At 33.7% G+C, this 24,323-nt stretch overlaps 1 protein-coding gene across 3 annotated transcripts; it reads right to left on the bottom strand.

Moving 5' to 3' along the window:
* Positions 1-144: 144 nt before the first annotated feature.
* LOC148601909 (tRNA pseudouridine synthase-like 1) lies at positions 145-23,158 on the bottom strand. Of its 3 annotated transcripts, none has more exons than XM_088554279.1 (8): positions 23,072-23,158; positions 19,366-19,438; positions 18,600-19,033; positions 17,258-17,338; positions 12,718-12,876; positions 5,569-5,806; positions 4,553-4,715; positions 145-2,289 (listed from the first exon to the last, which is right to left on the bottom strand). In XM_088554279.1, exons 1-8 carry the CDS (start codon positions 23,116-23,118, stop codon positions 2,132-2,134), a joined length of 1,353 nt encoding a protein of 450 aa, XP_088410405.1. In that variant the 5' UTR covers positions 23,119-23,158; the 3' UTR covers positions 145-2,131. The 3 variants fall into 3 exon arrangements, with proteins under 3 accessions (XP_088410405.1, XP_088410403.1, XP_088410406.1); XM_088554277.1 differs by having other exon boundaries at positions 17,258-17,341; XM_088554280.1 differs by having other exon boundaries at positions 17,258-17,341; positions 23,085-23,153.
* Positions 23,159-24,323: the final 1,165 nt, after the last annotated feature.

Genomic DNA, 24,323 nt, shown 5'->3' on the forward strand with positions numbered 1-24,323 from the left:
TTTACTTGTCATTGCCCAGACTTTGAGAAAACGCTTGGTTTCTGGCTCCTTTTAGGCCTCTCATTCTTTAATTGTACAAGTAACAACCCCAAAATTCAATCCACACTTTAATTTTGTGGAATGACACATTGTGCTATAATCTAACAAAAAAAGATGTATTCATTCATAGTTTAGTTATTATCCAAGCACCAATGAACAGCTTGTTTCTAGTCCCACAATCCTGGACAGTTCATGTTACAGCCCCAAAATCAATCTTAGCCTTCATTTGGTACATTGAGGTACAATGTCAAAGAGATCCATTAACTTATAGTAAAGTTTTTGTCTGGATATCAGGAAAATGCTTGTTCATGGCCCCTAATTAATAAACGGTTCAAATAAAAACACCAGAAAATCAACCCCAGCATTCCTTTTGTGGTATTGCACTTTGTGGTACAATTTCTAAGAGATCCATTCACATGTACTCAAGCTATTGTTCAGGCATCATGAAAATATTTGTTTCTGGCCCCTTTCAGATCCCTAAATCCTAACCAGTTCAAGTTACAACCCCAAAAATCAATTCCAGACTTCCTTTTATTATTTCATAAAGATCTATACATTTATACTCAAGTTATTGAACAGAATTGGAAGTGTCAATGGACGACAAATACTAGGATGACAACAGCATACCATAGTATAACTGCAAAAATATATTTGTGGTCATATACAAAATCACCATAAAACATGGAACAAAATTAACTATATATTAAATGCCTCAACATTTGATTTGGAGATTTCAAAAGAAGAAAAATTTACTATCAGCATTATATAGGAGAATAAACAAATTTTGAGTCATTTTACCAGCAAATCATACAACATTAGTCTGAAATATAATATATTTCACTGACAACAAAGAAAACAGTAGGATATTTATTAAAGAGGGGATTCCAAACGATTTCCTGTTTACAGTATAAATTTGATTCTAGCTCTTCATCACATTTTGAGGTATTTGAAGGGGACTTCTATTTCAAGAAACAAAACAGTTCCATTTCTAGAAATTGCACATACCTACACAAAATTGATATTAACCAACCTTTTGTTTCTTGAAATAGAAACTGCATATTTAATTGTATTTGAAGTGTTTACATACATCCATAGAAGATATATGTAATTTTTTTTTTTAACTAATATATATATATATATTTAAATCAAAGAACAATACAGGCTTGGGTCATTATACATTATTTATAGTTTATAGTGGTGATTTTCATGACAAACATAGACAATAAAACGGCAAATATTTACTATTTAAATCTCAAATTAAACAATTTTAAAGATGTAATAATTATTAAACGAATAAATCAAAATCCACTTTTACAGATTTTTTCATCAAATCTGACATTAAATTTGTGAAATACATGTCTAATTTCAGTAATTATTTTCAGTGAAATATTCTAAATATTTTGAGGGAAGTTTTGCATGTTCACATCAATATACAACAACAAACTCGAGATATTTCATATCATTTTACTGTGTTTTCAGCATGTTAAAGTCTTTATTAGTATATCAGTAGCTTTTTTCAAACATTTTGTTATACAAATACTGTATATAGTGAGGTTTAAGTATGAGCCTCCCAATCAATGTTAGTTGACACAGTACATAAGTAATCTGAATTAAATTGAATCTAGTAAAAACCTATTAATATCAATAAAATCCAGATAAAAAACAACATGATTGTGGGTTTTCCATATGATGGGCAGAACTGTTAGTACTCAAAAAGCAAATTTGTTGAAGATGATCCATGTTCCTCACCAACTGGAATGTGTGACACTTCCTAAAATACCTCCTTAATGCCTGTATTATAAGTTCAAACAATCACTTCTGTCATTTCTAAAAGGTTTTGATACACTGATGTTTCTATTAGATGTCACTGTTGCTAAGTCCTATGAAGTAAAACCTGGTCCTTATGTAAAATGGTACAGGTAAGACAATGTCCCACAAAGTGGATCTAAGATCTGCACAAATAAGACACATTGCACACAAACTTTCACATCATATTGCTGATCTCACAATGACTTCTCTGTTGATATTCTCTTGGCATTAGCCTTGCGAAAGTTTCTGTATATTCTTGTATGTCTGCAATAGATATTCTACTTCAGAATTTACAAGCTTCTTGAACGTAAGAATTTTGTTCTGATACTGAGCATTCCTCATTGTTATACAGGCTCTGAATCACTCTATAAGTTTCTAGTAATCTAATTAACTTTCTATACTGCTTCTGGAGATCTGCTTTGGGACCTAGGTATATTAGGTCTGAAAAAAAATAAATGAAGTCAGGTCTTAATTGGAAAATAAACAGAAGTTTTATATGTGGCCATATGTTTCAGGCCATGGAAAAAATTGAAATACCAATCAATATTCAAAATATATATTACAGAATGGCTACACAGTAGGGTTTTCAAAACTTCTTCCAAACAAAAATACTGGAAGTATGGTACCTCAACTAGAAACATGGTCATAAAGACAAGAAAATGCAAAGTAAAGAAAACAACACAGTAAATTGTCATATTCATGAACAAAATTCAAACAGAGAAATTGTGCCCATAAAATGTTCCCATTTAGCATACACATTAGAATGTTACAAATCCCATAACTCTCCTAAACTTTGTCAATTCAAAATGGCAGTGATTATGATAAAACAAATGGTGTCCATGATTTCAGAGCACCTACAAGGTAATAGAGAAGGACAGATGATAGAGCGCATGCACAGATCATTGCTATGACTGTCTGTCATGTTGTCTTACGGGACAAAAAAGTACACTTTTGATATTGTATATAATTATCAGGATGAGAAAAATAGCACGAACTAGTTCATCACTAGATAAATCTTAAATCTACTTGTAAAATTTGAAATAAAGTGATTCATTGTGTGTGACCTTGAATGATTACTTTTCCTCCAAATAGTGAACCTGTAATAGTTTTATAAAATGCACAAAAAGCTTTTGAAAGTTATCCCCCAAATACAATTTTTTACTTAAAAAAATTGTTTGCTTGAAGTGCACATGACCTTGAAGCTTCAACTTTCTGCCTCCTAAATCATTAGGTGTTTTCCTAACCCCTTAATGTTTAAATGGTATATGTTTCATAAAAATGTGCAAAAGATTTCAAAAGTTATGCACTGGAAACTTACTTTTTACTAAATAAACTGTAATTCTTTTACTAACAGACCACAAAGCTGAAAGTTATTTTCCTTACCCCTAAATGTGTGTACATTTTTTCTTATTCATGCAGATGAGAAAGAAATATCTAACAAAATAGAAACCATGAGATTTATGATGCCATAGTGAAAAAGGAAATATCTCACACAATAGAAGCCATGGATTTTTTTCTTTTACAGAAGTCAGAAAATAAGAAATGAATACTGTTGACCATGAAATTCTACATACAAAAAGGAAAGACTTACAGTTCAAGGCTGTGTTGTATTAGATGATGCTGAAAACCTATCAGAGGAAGAATCAGATGTGTTTTTGTCATTCATTTTCTGACAGTGCTTGGTCCTTTTTCACACTAGTACTAAAATTAATTTTATGACAGATTCGAGAATTCTAAAGCTCCTGCTTACCACTATTCATTTGTGTTCACAAGACCTCATAAATTGACATCATGAATCTCAGTGGATGCTACATTTGAATAAGGAAATCACACTTGTAAAAAATAGGAATATTTTGTCTAAAAATTGTGAAAGAAATACAAGACCTAATAGTATAAGGGATATTCCAATACCTTAGTTGAGAAAGGAATATTTCATATCCTGAAAGTCACACGATTTTTTATACTTTGGGACCCATCCTCACAAGGTCATTGCTCCTATGTTCACTGGTGTCCATGTAAATACAGGAGCCCTTAGATTGCACAAATAAATTTTAAATTTTACTGTTGCTCAATCTAAGACAACACCACTATTTCCAAAGGGTTAACAGAGGGATAATTGACATTTAATTCAAATATATGTTCCATATCAGAGAGTTATACAGTGTCCAGAATCCATAGATTTCCCATATTTCAGGTCAGTGTGGCGAACTATGCACAATAATGGACATTTATATGTTTAATATTCATACTTACATGTTTTTATTATTGAGTAGTATTGCACTTTAATGACCTTTAATTGCATGATTTGTTTACAAACTTTAATTCTTTGTTTATCTTTAGAAATAATTGACAGTTTCTGGAAATTACCTGTTACTAAAAATAGAACACTGGTCACTGCTTTTACTTATTTATAGAATGTTCTTGAACCAGAATGATTGAGATAATTGTAGATTTTTCTAGATTTAGAACTTTCTATTTATTTGGTATATAAGGAATAGTTTTTAGTTACACTTGGTTCAGTTAATAAGATTAAATAAGATGTGTTATCAGTTTATTCAAGTAGCTGTTTGTACATATTGTAAATAAGTTTACAGCGCAAATAAATTTGGAAACAGATACCTGTTAGTCTGAATTTCGCCACAGTCAGAAAAAAACTTTAAAAATGCCCTAACTAAATGTGAAAAAAGAATAGAGCTACACAAACCTTTGGTGTTGTATTCCACATTATTCAGGAACAAGCCCCAGGGAGGGAATGGTTGACCTAACCCATGCACCTTATATTCTGGGTCCTTTAGACTCAATTTCAAGTCTTCGATACTGCATTTTCCAGATGCCACTGCAGCAAGTCCACTCATAATCTTTCTTATCTAAAATGAGGTACTATTAGGTTGTCTTTGTTTTTGACACAAAACTACGATACAAGTTGCACCTGTTGTCATGCAAGGTATATTATCCACACTAGTACAGGATACCAGACACCAAACATAATCACTTACATGGTATGCCCCATCTATATAAAGCCATACACAGCATGTGAAATCAGTTCGTCCAGTGGAAGCCAATATGTTGGTGACATAAAATTCTCTACTATCCATACAGTGAAAATTTGAAAAGTCCCAAGAAACAGGAAAATTATATCAAATGACAACCAAAATGGTTTATGCCCCATCTATATGAAATCAATATATCCACTGGGAGTTAAAATAATAGCAAAGAAATTGGGAAAGACAAAACAATGGTTGCATGGACAGGAAAGTGGCTCCCAATATAGCACCAACTTGTTGAGTGGGGTATAAAATATATGCTCATATCTTTTTTCACGATCAGAAATTCTGAAATCAAGTTAATATTGCACATCTATACATTGTATCAAGTTTCATTTCCACCAGATTTGTTATCACAAAATTATGTGAAAAATTAAAGAGTAAGATTTAAAAAAAAATTATCAGATGGATGTCTAACAATAGGACTGATGTAATATCAGCTTTCTTTTTTTGTGAAAAATTCCACACAATGGTGAACGCCAAGTGATGGCAATAGTTCACATGGCCTTTGGTCAGGTGAGCTAAAACTGGAGGCTTGTAAAATGATGATATATACACAAAAGTTTGTAGTAAGATAAGACTAACAGGGGCAAATAAATAACTGATAAGTGGTTTTTGAAAGTTCTTGAACACCGTTTTGGGTCTCAAATAGGTGGGTGAATAAATGTGAACTAACCTGTTTATATAAGAAAGATTTGCTGCTAATATGGACTTCCCAGAAATCAATAGTGTCTTGTAATGATCCATCTATACCTCCCATAAATGGAGCACCTCTTTTAACATTGATGCTGATATTTTTGACAGGGTTTTTATTATCAGTTCGTAATGACTTCAATGTTGTAAAATTGGTAAAATTATGAGTACCACACATAACTTCAGCTGCTTCTATAAATTTGTCAACATTGAACGGTGGACTGTAAAAAAAGAAATGTAAAATTAAATCATGCAAAACATGTTACTGACCCTGTCTTCCTCTGATAATCCCTTCTCTATGGCCTAATGTAGGGTCAGTTTATTATAAGCAGTTTACACATATGATATTCATATGCATCTAGCTACACATTAAATTCACATAAAGGAATAGGGGGACCCATGCAGGTCCGGGTGTCAAAAGAATAAGCGTGAAGCAGCGCTAAGCTTGTCATAAAAGGTGACTAAATAGTGCTCAGAACCTTAGCCGGGGGCTAGGGCGCTCTGCCCACAGAGCAACTGGGTTGTGTGCCCCAGGTGGTGGAATGGGGTACCCCTGGTGTGTTACATGCTGGGGTTGTCAGGCTAAAATACGGAAAACCTGACCGCAAACCATAGTGGTGCACCATGTTGGGAAAGATGCCATGTTCCTCGCACATTAAAAAAACCCTACTGTGGTATTCACCAGGAGTAGGAACCATAGGGCTCTGCCACAGGAGGCTAAATTGCCCGACTCTACCCACCTCTCCCTATTTCCAGTGGCAATCAAAATTTGTCGACCCCATTATCCTTGTGTCCCATCCCATTTTTCATTTCATCATCATTTCATGTTCATTTTATCATCCACTTCATGTTCATCGCCTGAATATAGCTGAAATATTGCTGCTCGGGCGTTAAACCCCAACAAACAAACAAACAAACAAGGAATAGGGGCATAAGGCTATGAATATGACCAAAAATCATCATTTATGTTATAATAAAATAAAAATTGTTCATAACATACTAATAATATAGATATCAGGGACAAAACGTTTTGCAGCATTAGATACTTAAAATGTCATCATAAAGGTGCCACATTTATACCTCATTTTACAAAAAAAGCGTGGATAATCACAGTGGTTGAATACTTTGGGCAAATGTGGCCACAATACATGTATTAGTTTTTGACAAACTTAAGAATAAGGACTTACAGTTTATTATGAACACAACAAATGGTTTTGACACAATGTTGCACATTTTTTTTTATTTAATTGAAAATTTTCAAAATCAGACCAAAAATCAAAAAGGTCAATTTTTTCTAACTCATAAATTGTAAGAGATATCTGAAATCTAATTGAAAAATGCAGGAAGTGATTTTTATGAGGAATCCCATAAAAAAATTTCAAAATCAGACCAAAAATAAAAAAGTCCATTTTTTCAGGGGCCACCCCTTCTAAATTGGTATTGTCAGAGATATCTGAAATCTGATTGATAAATATAGGCAGGGATTTTTAATGAGAAATCCAATAAAAAAAATATTTTCGATATCAGACCAAAAATAAAAAATGTTGAATTTTTTGGGCATTGCCTAACTGTGTCTCCTATAACTTGAAACCAGTCCAAAACACATAAATCTCCTGTTACATTTAGTTACTAGAATTAAATAAGGAACACAGTAAAAAAAGAATAATTAAAATCGAAAAGAAAAAAAAAAAAAAAAGAACAGACATTCTACATGGATTTCAATAAATCACCTGTTTTTAAACTTTTAGACCATTTTTTCTAAAATGGTAGGGGCCACAAAGTACAAATTAATAAAAACCTTCCTTAAGTGGTAAGGAGAATCATATCAAAATTTCAGAACAATTGGTGAACCACAACTTAAGTTCTTGCACAGAAATGAAGTGTCCCCAAACTTCAATGGCAACAATAAAGACATAAATTTTTTGCGGTCGTATAAACAAGAAGCTCCAAGGAGCCTTAATTGCCCACCTGGTTGAATTTTGCCTTTCAAAGGCAATAAATGTAACAAGAAGAAGTCCAACAATTTTGACTCAAGAAGTCTTTGGTAGAGCTTATCATAAGGATCATTTCAACAACTGAAAATTTCTTTTAATCTATCAAAGTTTATTGACTGAAAACTTAAAAAAAAGTCATTTTTTCCCTTTCAAGGTCAATAACTCTTACAAGGAGTCATCTGACAACTTTTATCCCTGAAAACTTTTGTAGTCCTAATAACAAGGATCATTTCAGTTATTGAAAGAATTTGCCTAAACCTAATGGTTTGCGAGACATATGCGAAAAACTACTGTCTGACCGCTATGTTTTATTTTTAGTAATGGTGGTCATTTTTTTGACGAATCAAAAATCCCCACATCAGTTCTATGCAGGATACCCCATGGAACATTCATACCAAGTTTGGTTTCAATTGATTAAGTAGTATCAGAGAAGATTTTTGAAAGAAATAACATTAAAAATCGTTGAAGAAAGGCAATAACTCCAACATGGCTTAACGGATTAAAACCAAAATTTGACAAGAAATAGATCTCATCACGCTAAACACTTTTACCCTGTCAAAATTTAGCTAAACCTAACGGTTTTGGAGATATATGCAAAAATCTGCTGTCTGATCCCTATGTTCTATTTTTAGTAACAGCGGTCATGTTTTTCGACAAATTAAAAATCCCCACAACAGTTCTATGTAGGATACCCCAAGAAACATTTATGTAAAGTTTAGTTTCAATTGGTCAAGTAGTGTCACAGGAGCAGATTTTTGAAACAAATAACATTAAAAATAGCAAAAATCGTTGAAAAAAGGGCAATAACTCCAACATGGCTTAGGTCTCACTAACCACTTCCGGGTCATATGGCCACCCCCCTATGTAGTACCAAAAACACACTGAACCTAGACATATGCATTGTAAGTGCATTATTTGCGTGTATTATGATTAAAAGTAGTCAAAATAAAGCTAAGAATGTGTACTTTAAAATCATATATGTAATTAACTACAAAAGTGTATGAATATTGTTTACATGTGTGAGTAATTTGCCTCCATGCTGTCAGTTAGCAGAACAGGTAAAAATGTGGATTTTCAGTATTATTTATTCAAGTAAATTTTGTGAAGAATTTCTACTATCATCGTACCATTAGTATAATGATTTTGGAAGCCTTACTTTCCAAGCTTCGCAACGGTATGCAACTTTAAGATGTCATTTGTCCTGGGAATTCACAGTGAGACTTTGAAAATTACTTTTTTAACATGTAAAGTAATGGAAACGTTAGAAGTGGTTAGTGAGACCTCAACATATTAAAACCAAAATTTGACCAGTAATAGATATCATCATGCTAAACACTTTTACCCTATCAGAATTTAGCAAAACCTAATGGTTTTGGAGATATATGTGAAAAACTACTGTCTGACCCCTATGTTCTATTTTAGTAACGGTGGCCATGTTTTTCAAAAATCCCCACATTAGTTCTATGCAGGATACCCCAAGAAACATTTATACCAAGTTTGGTTCTAATCAGTCAAGTAGTTTCAGAGGAGAAGAGTTTTGTATACTTGTTAACAACGACAACAGACGACGACAACGGACGCCAAGTGATGGCAATAGCTCACTTGGCCTTTGGCCAGGTGAGCTAAAAATGCTGAGAATTATAGATTTTGTTTGTTTTTCAGACAATATTTGCATCCAGAAAACAATGCCCTAACCAAAGAAACATTACATCTTAACACATGATAAACTATGTAATCAAAGTACTTGTGTACTGAATCAATTCATATCGAATGTTTGAATTTTACATCTCAAATATTCGTCAAATTGTAAATATAGAAGATAAAAGGAAAGTATCGAGATCAAATCAATACGTATCTAAGCACAAGCTTATTGTTGTAAATGGTTTATATTGAACTCTTCTGATTGAGAAGGACATTACAAAAAACACACACCAAATGCATGATGCATTGTAGCAGATCTGCCAGTTTGCGAAATATTCAGGTTTACACGGAACACCTAAATTAATAAACACAAAATCCTGTGACATACTATGTAATTAAATTACAAACTATTAGTTGGCCTTTCCCAGTCTCTAAATTTTCCAGTCAAAATTCAATTTATCGACCTCCAGGTTGAAACTGTCCGTCAAAACATTCAAACTTAAGCCACAATCATTGAAATGAATCATGTCCTTAGATACATGTCCATCTCAACTAGCTACATTCCTCAGTTGATAAGCTTTATAGCTCAAATCCTAGAATTATCGCACACCTATGTTTCATTTAAAGTACTTAGTTTCTTGGAAACGTAGTTCCAGACACATGTACATAATAATATAAATGCAAAAGGCTTAGAATATAATTTCAACCATTTTGTTTGGTGCAGAAAACACTAGCCATGCACTTTTAAGGCCTTGGAGCACATGCAACTCTATTGTCTTGACACATGGCCGAAATAGCCAAATAGAATGATAATTACAGAAAGCAATATCGCCAGGCCACAGACTGGCACCATTCCCACAAAATGCTTTATCGATATTCCTATGCCATCGTCTAGAAAAGTTCCATTTTTATTTGTCATCTCCGGGCTTCCGATGTCAAGAGGTGGTATCGGTAATAAAAATACACGATACAGTGAGTGATACATTGGGATGGTTTTGGGGATTATGCTACCCTTTTGTAAAATTTGGCAAAAAAATGATCTGCCAGGGCCTGCATGAAATACCTGATGATAGTTCTTCCAACTGGTACTCAGCATTCCTCTTTATATTTCATTTCTATGGTGTTCATAGAACTTAGGATCAAATGGTTTATTGTGCGGCTAAAATTAAACAAGCAACTTGAATATATTATTATATCGTGAGTGAATGACTGGTTTATTTGGGTAAATGCACTCATTAGAAATAAACAGGTACTGATAAGAGGTTATAGGTCAACTATTTTTAATTAGTTCATTGTTAATACAATCCTCATTAATCAGCATATTTAGTTCCCTGTAAAAGATGTTTATTGGGTTTGTTTATTGATGTAAATGAAATAGAATTAAATTTGATATATAATAATTAAAAAAACATATAAAACAAACCAGACTCTGCATTTGAACTTAAATGGGGTATGCCATTTAATGGGGTTGTGTAAGATAATTGCAGATGCTATCAGACTTTACAAATCTAAAGGCTATGGTGACTGCTATATCAATTCTGATCTTCGATCTAAATTGATTAAAATGAATGCGTTAACTGAATAGGTATGAAGTTTTTTTCTTGGATGTGGATATGATTTCCTTTCCAAAATTATGACCAGAAAGTGACCAAAAAGTACAAAATTAATAGAATTTCTGAATTTTGGTCAAACTTCAAGCAACTCTTTTGCCCTTTAAATGAAAGAATTATCATGAGTCTTTATGTTTCCTCCTTTATTATAAATTCAAGTCTTCAAATTTGCAATTCAATTTTTCAACACTATATGATTAATGTTCAGTTGTATTTTAAATTAAAGAGAATTTTTATCACCTCTTCTCCTTTAACATAAAATTTAGGTGAATTTCAAGTAAAAAAAATTTTAAATACTTTTTATGTGAAAAATTCATTAAGATTAATTTCACATCAAGTCCAACTTTAAATTTATTTGCTAAATACAGGATAATTTCATGAAAAATCATGGGAAAATATTTTGCCTGTGTATACTTAACACGACTTAATGTATAAAGAGACCGTGCACAGTTTTTATATTTTTATGCCAAGAAAAAAAGTTAAATTAAAGATAAAAAATCACTAACTTATACCAGCTCCAAGATTTTTGGTTGATGTAGTTAAACATAACTAACTGCCATCTAGATGGAGTTGGGAAAATGTGTTTTGAGTAAAACTTGTGAAAATGAACATCCCCTCCATCCCATTTTCAACTCTACCACTGTTTATCTCCCTTTTATCAAAACAATGACCTCTACAGCAATGCCTCTACGATGAGCTATGGAAGTGTATTCCTTTTAATCCATTAGCATGTCTCAAATAAAACTCACTCTGTATACAGAACAAATTTAGCTGAAAAAGGCAGAATTTTATACTGATTATATCAACTTGAATCTTTTGTTTTTTACTTACCTATATACTTATTCTGTTAGAATGCACTGATTATGCCAAGTTTTAACAAGAGGCTCCCTGGGGCCTGAATTGCTCACCTGGTTGAATTTTGCCTTTCAAAGGCAATAAATTTAACAAGAAGTTGTCCAACAATTTTGACTCAAGAAGTCTTTGGTAGGACTTATCATAAGATCTTTTCAACAATTGAAAGTTTCTTTTAATCTATCATAGTTTTCAAGATATTGATTGAAACTGTTAAAAAAAAGTCATTTTTCCCCTTTCAAGGACAACAACTCTTACAAGGAGCCATCTGACAACTTCCATCCCTGTAGACTTTTGTAGTCCTAATAATAAGGATCATTTCAGCTATTGAAAGAATTTGGCTAAACCTAAGGGTTTTGGAGATATATGCGAAAAAATACTGTCTGACACCTATATTCTATTTTTAGTAATGGCGGCCATGTTTTTTGACAGATCAAAAATCCCCACAACAGTTCTATGCACAATACACCAAGGCACATTCATACTAAGTTTGGTTCCAATTGATCAAATAATGTCAGCGGAGAAGATTTTTGAAAGAAATAACATTATTAAAAATAGCAAAAATCGTTGAAAAAAGGGCAATAACTCCAACGTGGCTTAATGGATTAAAACCAAAATTTGATCAGAGATAGATCTCATCATGCTAAACACTTTTACCCTGTCAAAATTAAGCTAAACCTAACGGTTTTGGAAATATATGTGAAAAACAACTGTCTGACCCCTATATTCTATTTTTAGTAACGGCAGCCATGTTTTTCGACGTATCAAAAATCCTTACGTCAATTCTATGCAGGATACCCCAAGGAACAGATATACCAAGTTTGGTTCTAATCAGTCAAGTAGTTTCAGAGAAGAGCTTTCTACTTCTAGAGAGCATACCAATATCAAGCTTCTGTCATAATATCCAGTGGATTAAACTTCTCTAAAAATTGCAAGTGATAAGTAGTTGAAGAGAAAAATAGAGGTAAATACACCATAATCACTACATCCTGCCCAAGTTCAAAGTAAGAGGAGTCAGTTGAAAATAAAACCTACTAGATGATATGACAAAATTCTCTCTCTAGTACAGGTACATGTAAATCAGTCATATCCAGTTGTCTATCCTTAATCACTCCAATTCTGTAAACATATTCTCGTCTTACTGGCTTTTTGTGACACGAAAAATCATCAGGAACCTGCTGAATACTGTGAATTCTGAAATGTTAAATATCATATGTTTTTTTTTCTATTCTTTCCCTTAAGTAGGCAAGTCAAATATAGAATTTCTTTATTTTGAGAAGTTAAGTTTTGTATTTGAAACAACATTTGAAGAATTGATATAAGTACAGTGTATCTATTTACTGTTATTTAGCCAAAGCCTGAAAGGTGTTATAAAATAGAATCATATGTAGAAGCTGAGCAAATGATTCATACTGAATATTACATGCCCAAATCTGTATCACATGCCATATCAACGTCAGACTCCTATATCACCCCATGGGCAGGTGGCCTGCTATGTAATAAAGGACTAAGGTTGCTACCACATGTGATACAGATTTTGACATGTCATGGTCATTATATCATATATTATAACTATACTTTAAGTCCATGGAGGGGTGTGATATATGTGATATAGGTCTATACTAATAATAAAATATTTACATTAAAATATAACTTTTTTGTATAGGCATTATAAGTGTTTGTTTAAAATCTATATCATTTACACTATATTGCATATCCTATATCACACCCCAAGACCTATGTCACATACCCTATATCACACCCTTAGACCTATGTCACATACCCTATATCACACCCCTAGACCTATGTCGCATACCCTATATCTCACCCCTACACAGATTATTCTTGAAGTCTGGTTAAAATGTATGATATAATGAACATGACATGTTAACATCTGTATCACATGCATTATCAAGTGCTGACCTATATCACCTAACAGGCCGGTGGCCCTTGGGGTGATATAGGAGTCTCGGTTTGATAAGCATGTAATACAGGCTAAAAACCACTAATTCCACTTCCCATAGGCTTCTATGCTAATTTCACAATATTCAATGGCTTCTCTGGACTTTACCTTAACTTTAACCTGCAGAGGACTATATATCAGCATGATTCTACATATGTCAGCTCACAATCCTCAGAATGGCATGTGGGGTTAGCAGACTTGCAGTGCAGTACTGGTCACCAGAAGTGAAGTGTCTATAAATAGCATGGGAAATCCCAGTGTTTTCACAAGATAGGGGTATATTTAGAAATCATTATGGAGATTAGGCTTCACATCACAAGCAAAATGCACCTATAAAATGTACAGAAATGTTTTTCCTTTCAGAAACTGTTTAAATTTTTTAAATGATATGAGAACTTTTTTCACAGCACTATGAGGAACAGGGGTAATTTCTGCGTAGGACTATTTTTGCGTACGTTCCAAATGCTCATTGGTTGAATTGGTGGTCTGTAACCTAAAGAGTCACTTTCTGTCTTAGAAAAAATAAATAACTATACAAGTATCTTCCTATACACATACTGAATGCATTTGCAAAGTTTCAGTGAAATGTGACAAGCACTTTTTTAAATATTTGATTTTTAAATATAGGGTAACCAAGTTGCGCGAGCAAAAAAGTGACAATATTCTACCATACTTAAATGCGTTAAATATTTGCAAAGAACTTTTTCTGACTTTTCAAATAAAAAAAAATCAATCACAACTTGTTTTTTAACAATATTAATGAAGAGATAGCCTTTAAAAGTAGTCATTTTCTGAAAAATTGGTCTATTTTTAAAAATTTATGTCTGACATGCCTCTCCCTTTTTCTTGATCACATGTCAAAAACCCTAAATCTTTAAATTTTCGCAAAAGGTGATATCTTTGGCTTTAAATTTGTAAATACAGTGTTTTCACAATAAAACATGACAAGTAAAGGGCACCTAAAGCAAAAAAAGTACTCAAAAATGGATTTTCAATGTTGCCATAGGGAAATGCTTATATGTCCTTAACCACAGTAATGAAAGTGAGTTTTTCCTCCTTTCTAATCAAATTTTTGCTCAAATTTACACAAAACTTGATTTCAAGTGCTGATTACCACCATATTTAGGTAAATATAGCCCTCAAAGTTAAATATTTGATATTTTTACTAAATTTTCTACACTTTTCACAAGATAGGACATAAAATTCAGCCAAAAAGACCAATTTTCCATAATTTGAACCTATAACTTAAAAAAATGCATATTTTGAAGGATTTTTGTAGTGATTTCCTCTCATAGCAAAGTTTACAAGATCTTCAAGTAGTTTAAAGCTATTCCAAGAAACTTTTCATTTTGCCATGGCCTAAGCTTAAGGCTAAAAACCACTAATTCCACTTCCCATAGGCTTCTATGCTAATTTCACAATATTCAATGGCTTCTCTGGACTTTACCTTAACTTTAACCTGCAGAGGACTATATATCAGCATGATTCTACATATGTCAGCTCACAATCCTCAGAATGGCATGTGGGGTTAGCAGACTTGCAGTGCAGTACTGGTCACCAGAAGTGAAGTGTCTATAAATAGCATGGGAAATCCCAGTGTTTTCACAAGATAGGGGTATATTTAGAAATCATTATGGAGATTAGGCTTCACATCACAAGAAGCAAAATGCACCTATAAAATGTACAGAAATGTTTTTCCTTTCAGAAACTGTTTAAATTTTTTAAATGAGATGAGAACTTTTTTCACAGCACTATGAGGAACAGGGGTAATTTCTGCGTAGGACTATTTTTGCGTACGTTCCAAATGCTCATTGGTTGAATTGGTGGTCTGTAACCTACAGATATTAACATGTAATATTCAGTATATATAAATCGAGGTTAATATGATTATGACAATGTTCAGTTTTTATAAGAATAACTGTAAACATATCAATGTAAGTATCAAAGTAACTTTGATTCAGTCTGTTTCAATTGAAAGCTTGATAGACTTTGGTGATATTGAATATAATACAAACACATCACTGATTTCAAGGGCTTGTCGTATAAGGCGACTAAATAGTGCTCAGAAACCTAGCCGGGGGCTAGGCGCTCTGCCCACAGAGCAACTGGGATGTGTGCCCCAGGTGGTGGAATGGGGTACCCCTGGCGTGTTACATGCTGGGGTTGTCAGGCTATAATACGGAAAACCTGACCGCAAACCATAGTGGTGCACCGTGTTGGGAAAGATGCCACGTTCCTCGCACGTTAAAGAACCCTGCTGTGGTATTTGATAGGAGTAGGAACCTTTGCGCTCCGCCACAGGAGGCTAAATTGCCCGACCTTACCCATCCCCCCCTTTTTCCAGTGGCAATCAAAATTTGTCGACCCTATTGTCCTTGTGTCCCATCCTTTTTTTTGCATTTCATGTTCATTGTATCATCCATTTCATGTTCATCGTCTGAATATAGCTGAAATATTGCTGCCCGGACGTTAAACCCCAAACAAACAAACAAACAAAACTGATTTCAAGGGTTATGTCCCTTACCCTAGGTCTACCTCCTTAATCTACATAAAATTGGTCTTGAAACTTGGTAATCTGTTGTATTTCTTTTTGCTTGAGATCAAGGTTCAGGATCTTATGAGAAACTATGTTTCACTAGTATGCATAGTTAAAGCATTGATGTTAAGAACAGCTATCTCTAGACCAACCCATATAAACAGTGATTCACTTTTAAAAAAAAAACATATCTGAGACTTTTAAAGTTTCTAATTTTTTTCCTTTCATAGTTCTTTTAAAATTCTGATCTTAGTATTTAAAAATAAAAAGACAAAAGAGATATGTTTATTGTTAATAGTTATATATTTTATAAATATGTCATGCCAGAGCTTGCCGAAACTATGCAGACTTTTTGCATCATGCTAGAACTCTAACAAATAGGCTTCTGGAACAGGGTTATGTTGCTACAAGATTGAAGTCAGCACTACAGAAGTTTTATGGTTGTCATCATGAACTCGTCGATCGTTATGGTATATCCATCTGCACCATGAAAACTGATTTATTCAACAGGTCATAGTTTTCCTTTCCTCGTTTGTCTACCTTGGACTTGACTTTTTATGAGCAACTTGGCAGATATTTCTAGAAAAGCACAGGACGCTTACCCTACTGATGCACCTGGTCCATGCTCCCAGTTTTTAGTGGAGTCCGAGTTGCTCATTTGCTTTATTTTCTTTGTTGTGTATGTCTGTTTTCCATGTCTGGTCTTTGTCCCTGGATTACATTCTTTTGATTGCTGCTATAACCTTGGTTCCCTTGATTACACTTTGTAAAGTTATCTCCCCATCATAGTGTATAATATAGAATCTTTTTTTCTTATGAACAGACTGAGTTCTGGTAGTGACTGTTCATTAAATTTGTTCAGTAATTAAAAGTTAAATATTTTGTACAACACATGCTACATACATGTGATATTGTCAAAAAATCCAGGGTTGAATGTGCATTCAATCTGGTTACAACCTACCCCTGGTAAGTGGTAGCAAATGCGAGAGCCTCTCCATGGTAATGACAATGCTCTACCTACCCCTTGTAAGTGGTACCATACGCAAGAGCCTCTCCATGGTAATGACAATGCTCACCTTATTGCCTCACCTTTTTCCCACAACATTTTATTCATAGTTTTGTGAAGGGTCAGAAAGTCATGAGGTACATTATGTGCTCTGCTGAAAAGAAAAAAAAATAAAATAAACTTGTTGGTCTTTTACATCCTTCAAACTTTAACGGATACCAATTGATTACACATAAATGGTTGAACTTAATAAACATACCGCTATATGTCCTCAACTACTGGTAAAATGTCCTTGAACAAATTTGTACAGTAAGATGATCAAGGATATTTGATGTTTAACTAATCTACAAACTTAACAGCAAAAGCAAACTCTGATTACCTGTCTTATATAAACCTGTGACAGACAGACTGACAGACTGATGGACCAACAGATGGACAGACAGACTATTACTATGCTTCTCACATTGCATTTAAGTGCATTATAATTACAAATTTCCATTACCAAAGTCCTAAAACAAACTTCAGAAATCTACAGATAATGACAAATTATCCTGCCAGATAAATATAAAATCAGACAGCCATTATCAGGAACATCATGCAAGCTCAAAATGGTCAGGTGTGATACTATGGGTATCATAACAAGTTAAAAAAGGCAAAGTGTGATACTAAGAGTATCCTTTCAAGCTTAAAATGTCAGGGTGTGATAAAATGAGTATCCTATCAAGTTTAAAACGGCAAGGTGTGATACAATGAGTATCCTATCAAATTTAAAACGGCAAGGTATGATACTATGAGAATCCTATCAAGCTCAAAACGGCAAGTTGTGAAATATTGTGAATATCACAGTAAGCACAACACAGCCAGATGGGATACTAGGAGTATCCTAGCAATCTCAAGAGGGCAAGGTGTGATACTAGGATTACCTCAGCAAGCTCAAACTCAAAACAGTCTGGTGTGGATACTAGGAGTATCATAACAAGCTCAAAAGAACAAGGTATGATACTAGGAGTATCCCAGCAATTTCAAGTGTGCTACTAGGAATATTACTGCAAGTTCAAAACAGCTACATGTAGATATGATACCAGTAAGCTCAAAAGGGTAAATTGTGATCAATTCAGAATTTGGATTTATCTCATTGCATAGAGACCATAAAGATAGATATGCACCACTGCTTAAATGTGTTTGATATTAAGTTCCTCTTACTGGTATTCATATGCTTACTTGAGTGATATCTTTGACAACAGCACTCTAAAAACATATTGAAAAAAAAATAATGATGTAATACATGTGTATTCTTTTTTCAATTAATGAGCATTTATTGTCGTTCTGAGGCCAAAATATTAAAGCACAATAATTTCATGAAGCCTACCATAATTCTACTTAAAACTACCACAACGTCAACATATTAATACCTATCTGGCAAGTCTATAACCATGGCATTTTTATTGGCATGCACGCCAGAATCTGTTCGACTGGAAATGGCTGAATACATTGATATTTTAGGAGTTGCCATTGTTCTAAAAGAAGGTTGAGCACATGTGTGATTTTGTAATGTCTGTGGCTCAGTACTTGTACTGTTGTTAGTTGATGCAAAAGGCTGTGGATTTCTGCTCCTGTCTGATTCTTCTGTGGACTGAAAATGATGATGATGTATGAAAGCTGGGGTTGAAACTGCAGTTGTAAAGTCTAATAAAGAGGATTTAGTTGGTTGTGTCTGTCCCTGCATGGGGTTAGAGTATGAGGGAGAAAGCCTGTAATTAGCAGTAGATGCCTGTTGAGGAGCAGAAACTGGACTTGCTGTAGCAGCTGCTAACATATGCCTTTTCATAAGTTTTGTCATGATTTTCTGCAAAAATAAAAAGTACACAAGGCCTTACTCTTACAATTTTGGTTATTCTAAATGTAGTAAATGATAAAATATTTGTGATGGAACTTTGAGCTATTTTAAAGTTTAAGGAAAACTCATGTATTGACCAAAAAGTACTCACATTAGATAAAAGCAATGGAAATAATAATAATAACTTCTAGGAATAATTTCCCTATATTACCATCTTAAATTTTTTTTTCACTTATTTTGTGGTATAATCTTGTAAAATTGGCAAATTGAGTTTAATGAAATGAAAGTGCTTAAAGTGGTTTATACTTCAGTAGTTCTAGTGTATCTAAACATCATCTTACCATAATCTGACCTTGAACAGTTTTGTGTCTCTCTAAAGCATAACAACCTCCTGGTGATGATGAGGTTACACCCCTAAAATATACATGTCATTTAATAGGCTACCACCTGCAGTTTGCTCAACTAATTAAAAACAACTTCAATCTATCTAAGAACTTTAAAAAAATTGACTATATTTTCTACGAAGAAACACAGCTAGACTGAGGGACAAACAACTGCCAAATGAAGATTCTTCAAGGAATTAGTACAAATTATCTAACATAGCAACATTAGAACTACAATACTGTGAAGACAAATTTTAATTTACCCACTCTCCAAAGAAGTGATATTGTGAGTGGAGTTACAGTGTCTCCATTCTCCACAGTGGAGTTACCATTTCAACAATTGTCTGTTGTTTATTACTCTGTATTTATACCAAGGTATATGTAATGGTTCTAGCAATTTAATGACATTTCTTATTTATGGACAGAAAAAAATATTGAAAAGTAATGAAATGGAGCAATTTTATCCTAGTTTTTACTTTAAGAATAATTTCAAATGAGTTAAAACTATACTCTTATGAAAACTCTCTGAATTTTATTCAAATAATTAAACAATGCAATAGTGATTTCTCTATATGCATGATATGAATTTTCCTCCACATCTGTCCCCTGTATTTCACATGAATGTTTGTAGTAAAAAATGTCATACTAAGAAATGTTATACTTTAGGTCTGACTAAATAATGAGAAAAAAAAACTTTTAATTTTTCTGAAAGTGTGTATTTAATCAAGAACATGGCACAAATAGTATTTGCAAACTCTTGTTTGGAGAACCACTTTCTTGTGGTTAAGGGATATCAAGAAGCTAATGGATTTTAATCAACACCTGAAAAAACTGTCTGATAATTTCAAAATATAAGTATTGATACCTGATTTTATTTTTTATTATGAAATGATTTAATTCAAGACATAAATAGGGAAAACATATTCATTCAGACATTGAAATAATTTTTCTTCATTGAAAATAATGAAAAAAATCGGCAAAATATCAACATTTAAAAATGGAAATATTTAAAGTACCAGGAAATGACTAGAATACTGGATTTTGTACCATTTACTTCCAAGCTTCTGTGGGCCTTGTGCAGCCTGCAGAGCCCTGCTGAAAATGTTCTTGCTGCACAGAAAAGGCCTAAGCTACAGCCTTGGAAGCTTTCGAAACCCTTTCCATTGATAGGCTTCTTAAATGATTAATGAGCCAGATGAGGAAAGAATTTTCCGACAACTTTAAAAAAAAATTTCTGAGCAAACTAATACACTGACAACAATATAAACAACAGGCTCTCAAGAGCTTGAATCGTTCACCTGGTTGAATTTTGCCTTTCAAAGACAATAAATTTAACAAGAAGTTGTTCAAAAATTTTGACTCGAGAAGTCTTTGGTAGGATTTATCATAAGGATCATTTCAACAATTGAAAGTTTCTTTTATTTATTATAGTTTTCAATGTAATTGCTGAAAACTAAAAAAAAATGCCATTTTTCCCCTTTCAAGGGCAATAACTCTCACAAGGAGTCATCTGACAACTTTTATCCCTGAAGATTTTGTAGTCCTAATAATAAGCATCATTTCAGTCAGTGAAGGATTTTAGCATAAACCTAAGGGTTTTGGTACACGAAAAAACTACTGTCTAACCCCAATGTTCTATTTTTAGTAACAGCAGCCATGTTTTTCAACAGATCAAAAATCCCAACACCAGTTCTATGCAGAATACCCTTAGGTACATTCATACCAAGTTTGGTTCCAATTATTTAAATAGTGTCAGAGGAGAACATTTTTGAAAGAAATAACATTAAAAATAGCATAAAACTTTGAAAAAGGGCAATAACTCCAACATGGCTTAGTGGATTAAAATGAAAATTTGACTGCAGATAGATCTCATCAAGCTGAATTTTTTTTTGGTATGGGCAGCTGTGTTTTTCAATGGATCAAAAATCCCAACATCAGTTCTATAAAGGATACCTCAAGAAACATTTGTACCAAGTTTGGTTTCAATTGGAAAAGTAGTGTCAGAGGAGAAGATTTTTGAAAGAAATAACATTAATAATAGCAAAATATGTTGAAAAAGGGCAGTAACTCCAACATGGCTTAATGGATTAAAACAATTTGACAACAGACAGATCTCATCATGCTAAACACTTTTACCCAGTCAGAATTTAGCCAAACCTAACAGTTATGGAGATATATGCAAAAAACTACTGTCTGACCCCTATGTTCTATTTTTAGTAACAGCGGCCATGTTTTTCGATGGATCAAATATCCCCACAGCATTTCTATGCAGTATACCCCAAGGAACATTCATAAGTTGATTCCAATTGGTCAAGTTGTATCAGAGAAGAATTTTGAAAATTGTTCACGACAGACGACTACAACGACAACAGGCATCAAGAGATGACAATAGCTCACATGACCTTCTGCCAGGTGAACTAAAAATTGATATAGTGAATACGTCAAAGAGTCAACAACCCCAATGGGATTAAAAACACAAGCTCAAGCATACCTGTCAACTAGTCAAATTTGATTGTGGGAGATTTTGCGTAACGACATTTTCAACATATTTTGTTATGTTATAAATTAAATAAAACAGAAGATTTTAAATATTTTTTCAAAACCATTAATACATGATATATACAATGAATCAACAAAATGAATTATACATATATTCACAGAAGTGATGCTTGGTATGGCACAAAATAGATTTTGTCCTGTTCCAATGTTTATCACTGGCATGTCAATTAATCTGGTTTTGATGGACCTTCCTCCATCATTAAAAATACCAACAAAATTGCAAAGAACTTTTTGGCGCCCCTACCATTGCTTTCATCACATAAAATACTGAATGGATTCTGTTTACAGTTTTCAATCACTGTACGTTTGTTTGTTTGTTTGTTTGTTGGGGTTTAACGTCCGAGCAGCAATATTTCAGCTATATTCAGACAATGAACATGAAATGGATGATAAAATGAATGAAATGAAAAAAAAAAGGATGGGTCACAAGGATAATAGGGTCGACAAATTTTGATTGCCACTGGAAAAAGGGGGATGGGTAAGGTCGGGCAATTTAGCCTCCTGTGGCGGAGCGCAAAGGTTCCTACTCCTATCGAATACCAAGGAAGGGTTCTTTAACGTGCGAGGAACATTGCATCTTTCCCAACATGGTGCACCACTATGGTTTGCGGTCAGGTTTTCCGTATTATAGCCTGACAACCCCAGCATGTAACACGCCAGGGGTACCCCATTCCACCACCTGGGGCACACATCCCAGTTGCTCTGTGGGCAGAGCACCCTAGCCCCCGGCTAGGGTTCTGAGCACTATTTAGTCGCCTTTTACGACAAGCTTAGCGCTGCTGCAGGCCTATTCTTTTGACACCCGGACCTGCACGGGAACTGTACGTTTGTAGCCTCAAAACTTGCTATGATAACATGCTTTTTGATTTAGGTGCATTTAGTCCTTATATATTAAAATTTCTCTGCAATTTTATTGTCAGGGAATGTTTTTTTCCTTTTTTTTTCACAGTCAGTAAAATGATCACCCACACGGAACAGCAAGTTGTGTTCAGCCACACTGAACCTTAGATGCTTAATAAAAGTTTTAAACTGATAAGCCTATGCATCAAAAAATGTTTCAGTAGAAATGACTGTTATCTGATTTATAACAATATCACTCAATTACCTGTAAAAAGTACCTATATATGAAAAATAAACTAAAAATCGTCCCATGTTATTCGCCTCGTACTTGGGGGACGTCTTAGACTGGGGACTGAAACGAATACTATTATTTCGATATTCTGCCAATCAAGGCACACCTCCAAACCGATGAAGCTTTTATAAAATAGTTATATATACACCTAACACCAATAAAATAAGATAACTTATTATTTGTTCCACAGCCAAATCACACAATTTTACTTTAAAACATACACGATAAAAGTTAATAAGAAAATTTTGATTTATTATTTAAAAGTAGCTTGATTATTCAAGTTAACTTAAAACAATGAGGAGCCATGTGCATCCCCATAACAACGGTAACTCATTTGCCATTTATGCACATGTGCCATTTTCCCTAAAATTCACTAGATTAAATATCATTAAGTAATATATAACGTTTGTGTCCACAAAGTGTTCCTATAATGTAGAATGAACGAATTCAACAACAATCTAAATAAAATAAGACCTATTAAATTTTCCATTCAAACACTGCATGTAGAATGTAACAACAATCTATTTTACTTTCTGTTCATATGACCTTTTCAGAATCATCAGGTTTTTCTCTTTCAGAAAAAAATATACTATCACAAAAGAATGCCTAATACCACCATCTTATAAGACAAATCGAATCGGATAGTAGTAAAGGGAACAATACCACCCGATTAGATTTGTTTTATTTTAACCTCAAATACTGAATGCTGAAAATGTGTTTGTTCACGTCCAAAAGAGGACTTGAGATTTATTGCTTTTAGAAAACAAAGCATACAACAAGGACTTTGATTTATCATCGTCTAATAGATGGAAACAAATTCCCAACATCAGACTTATAGTCGATGAAAACCATCCCAAATCAGTATTCATCTGCGCCATGAAAACTTATTTGTTCCACGTGTCATAGTTTTCCTTTCCTCTTTCGTCTACCCCTTACTTGACTTTTTATGAGCAACTCGGTAGGTGTTTCTAGAAAAGCAGAGGACGCTCACCCTACTGGTGCACCTGGTCCATGCTCCCAGTTTTTAGTAGAGTCCCAGTTGCTCATTTGCTTTTGTTACTTTTTATGTGTGATTTTAGTTACTTTATGTTCTTTGTTGTGTATGTCTGTTTTCCATGTCTGGTCTTTGTCCCTGGATTACATTCTTCTAATTACCGCTATAACCTTGGTTCCCTTGATTACTCTTTGATCTCCGCATACTTTTGTAGGCCTTATCATAAGGATC

The sequence above is a fragment of the Perna viridis genome, chromosome 12 (genome assembly GCF_037379345.1).
Source record: "Perna viridis isolate PV_CMFRI_1.1 ecotype Kerala chromosome 12, ASM3737934v1, whole genome shotgun sequence".
NCBI lineage: Eukaryota > Metazoa > Mollusca > Bivalvia > Mytilida > Mytilidae > Perna > Perna viridis.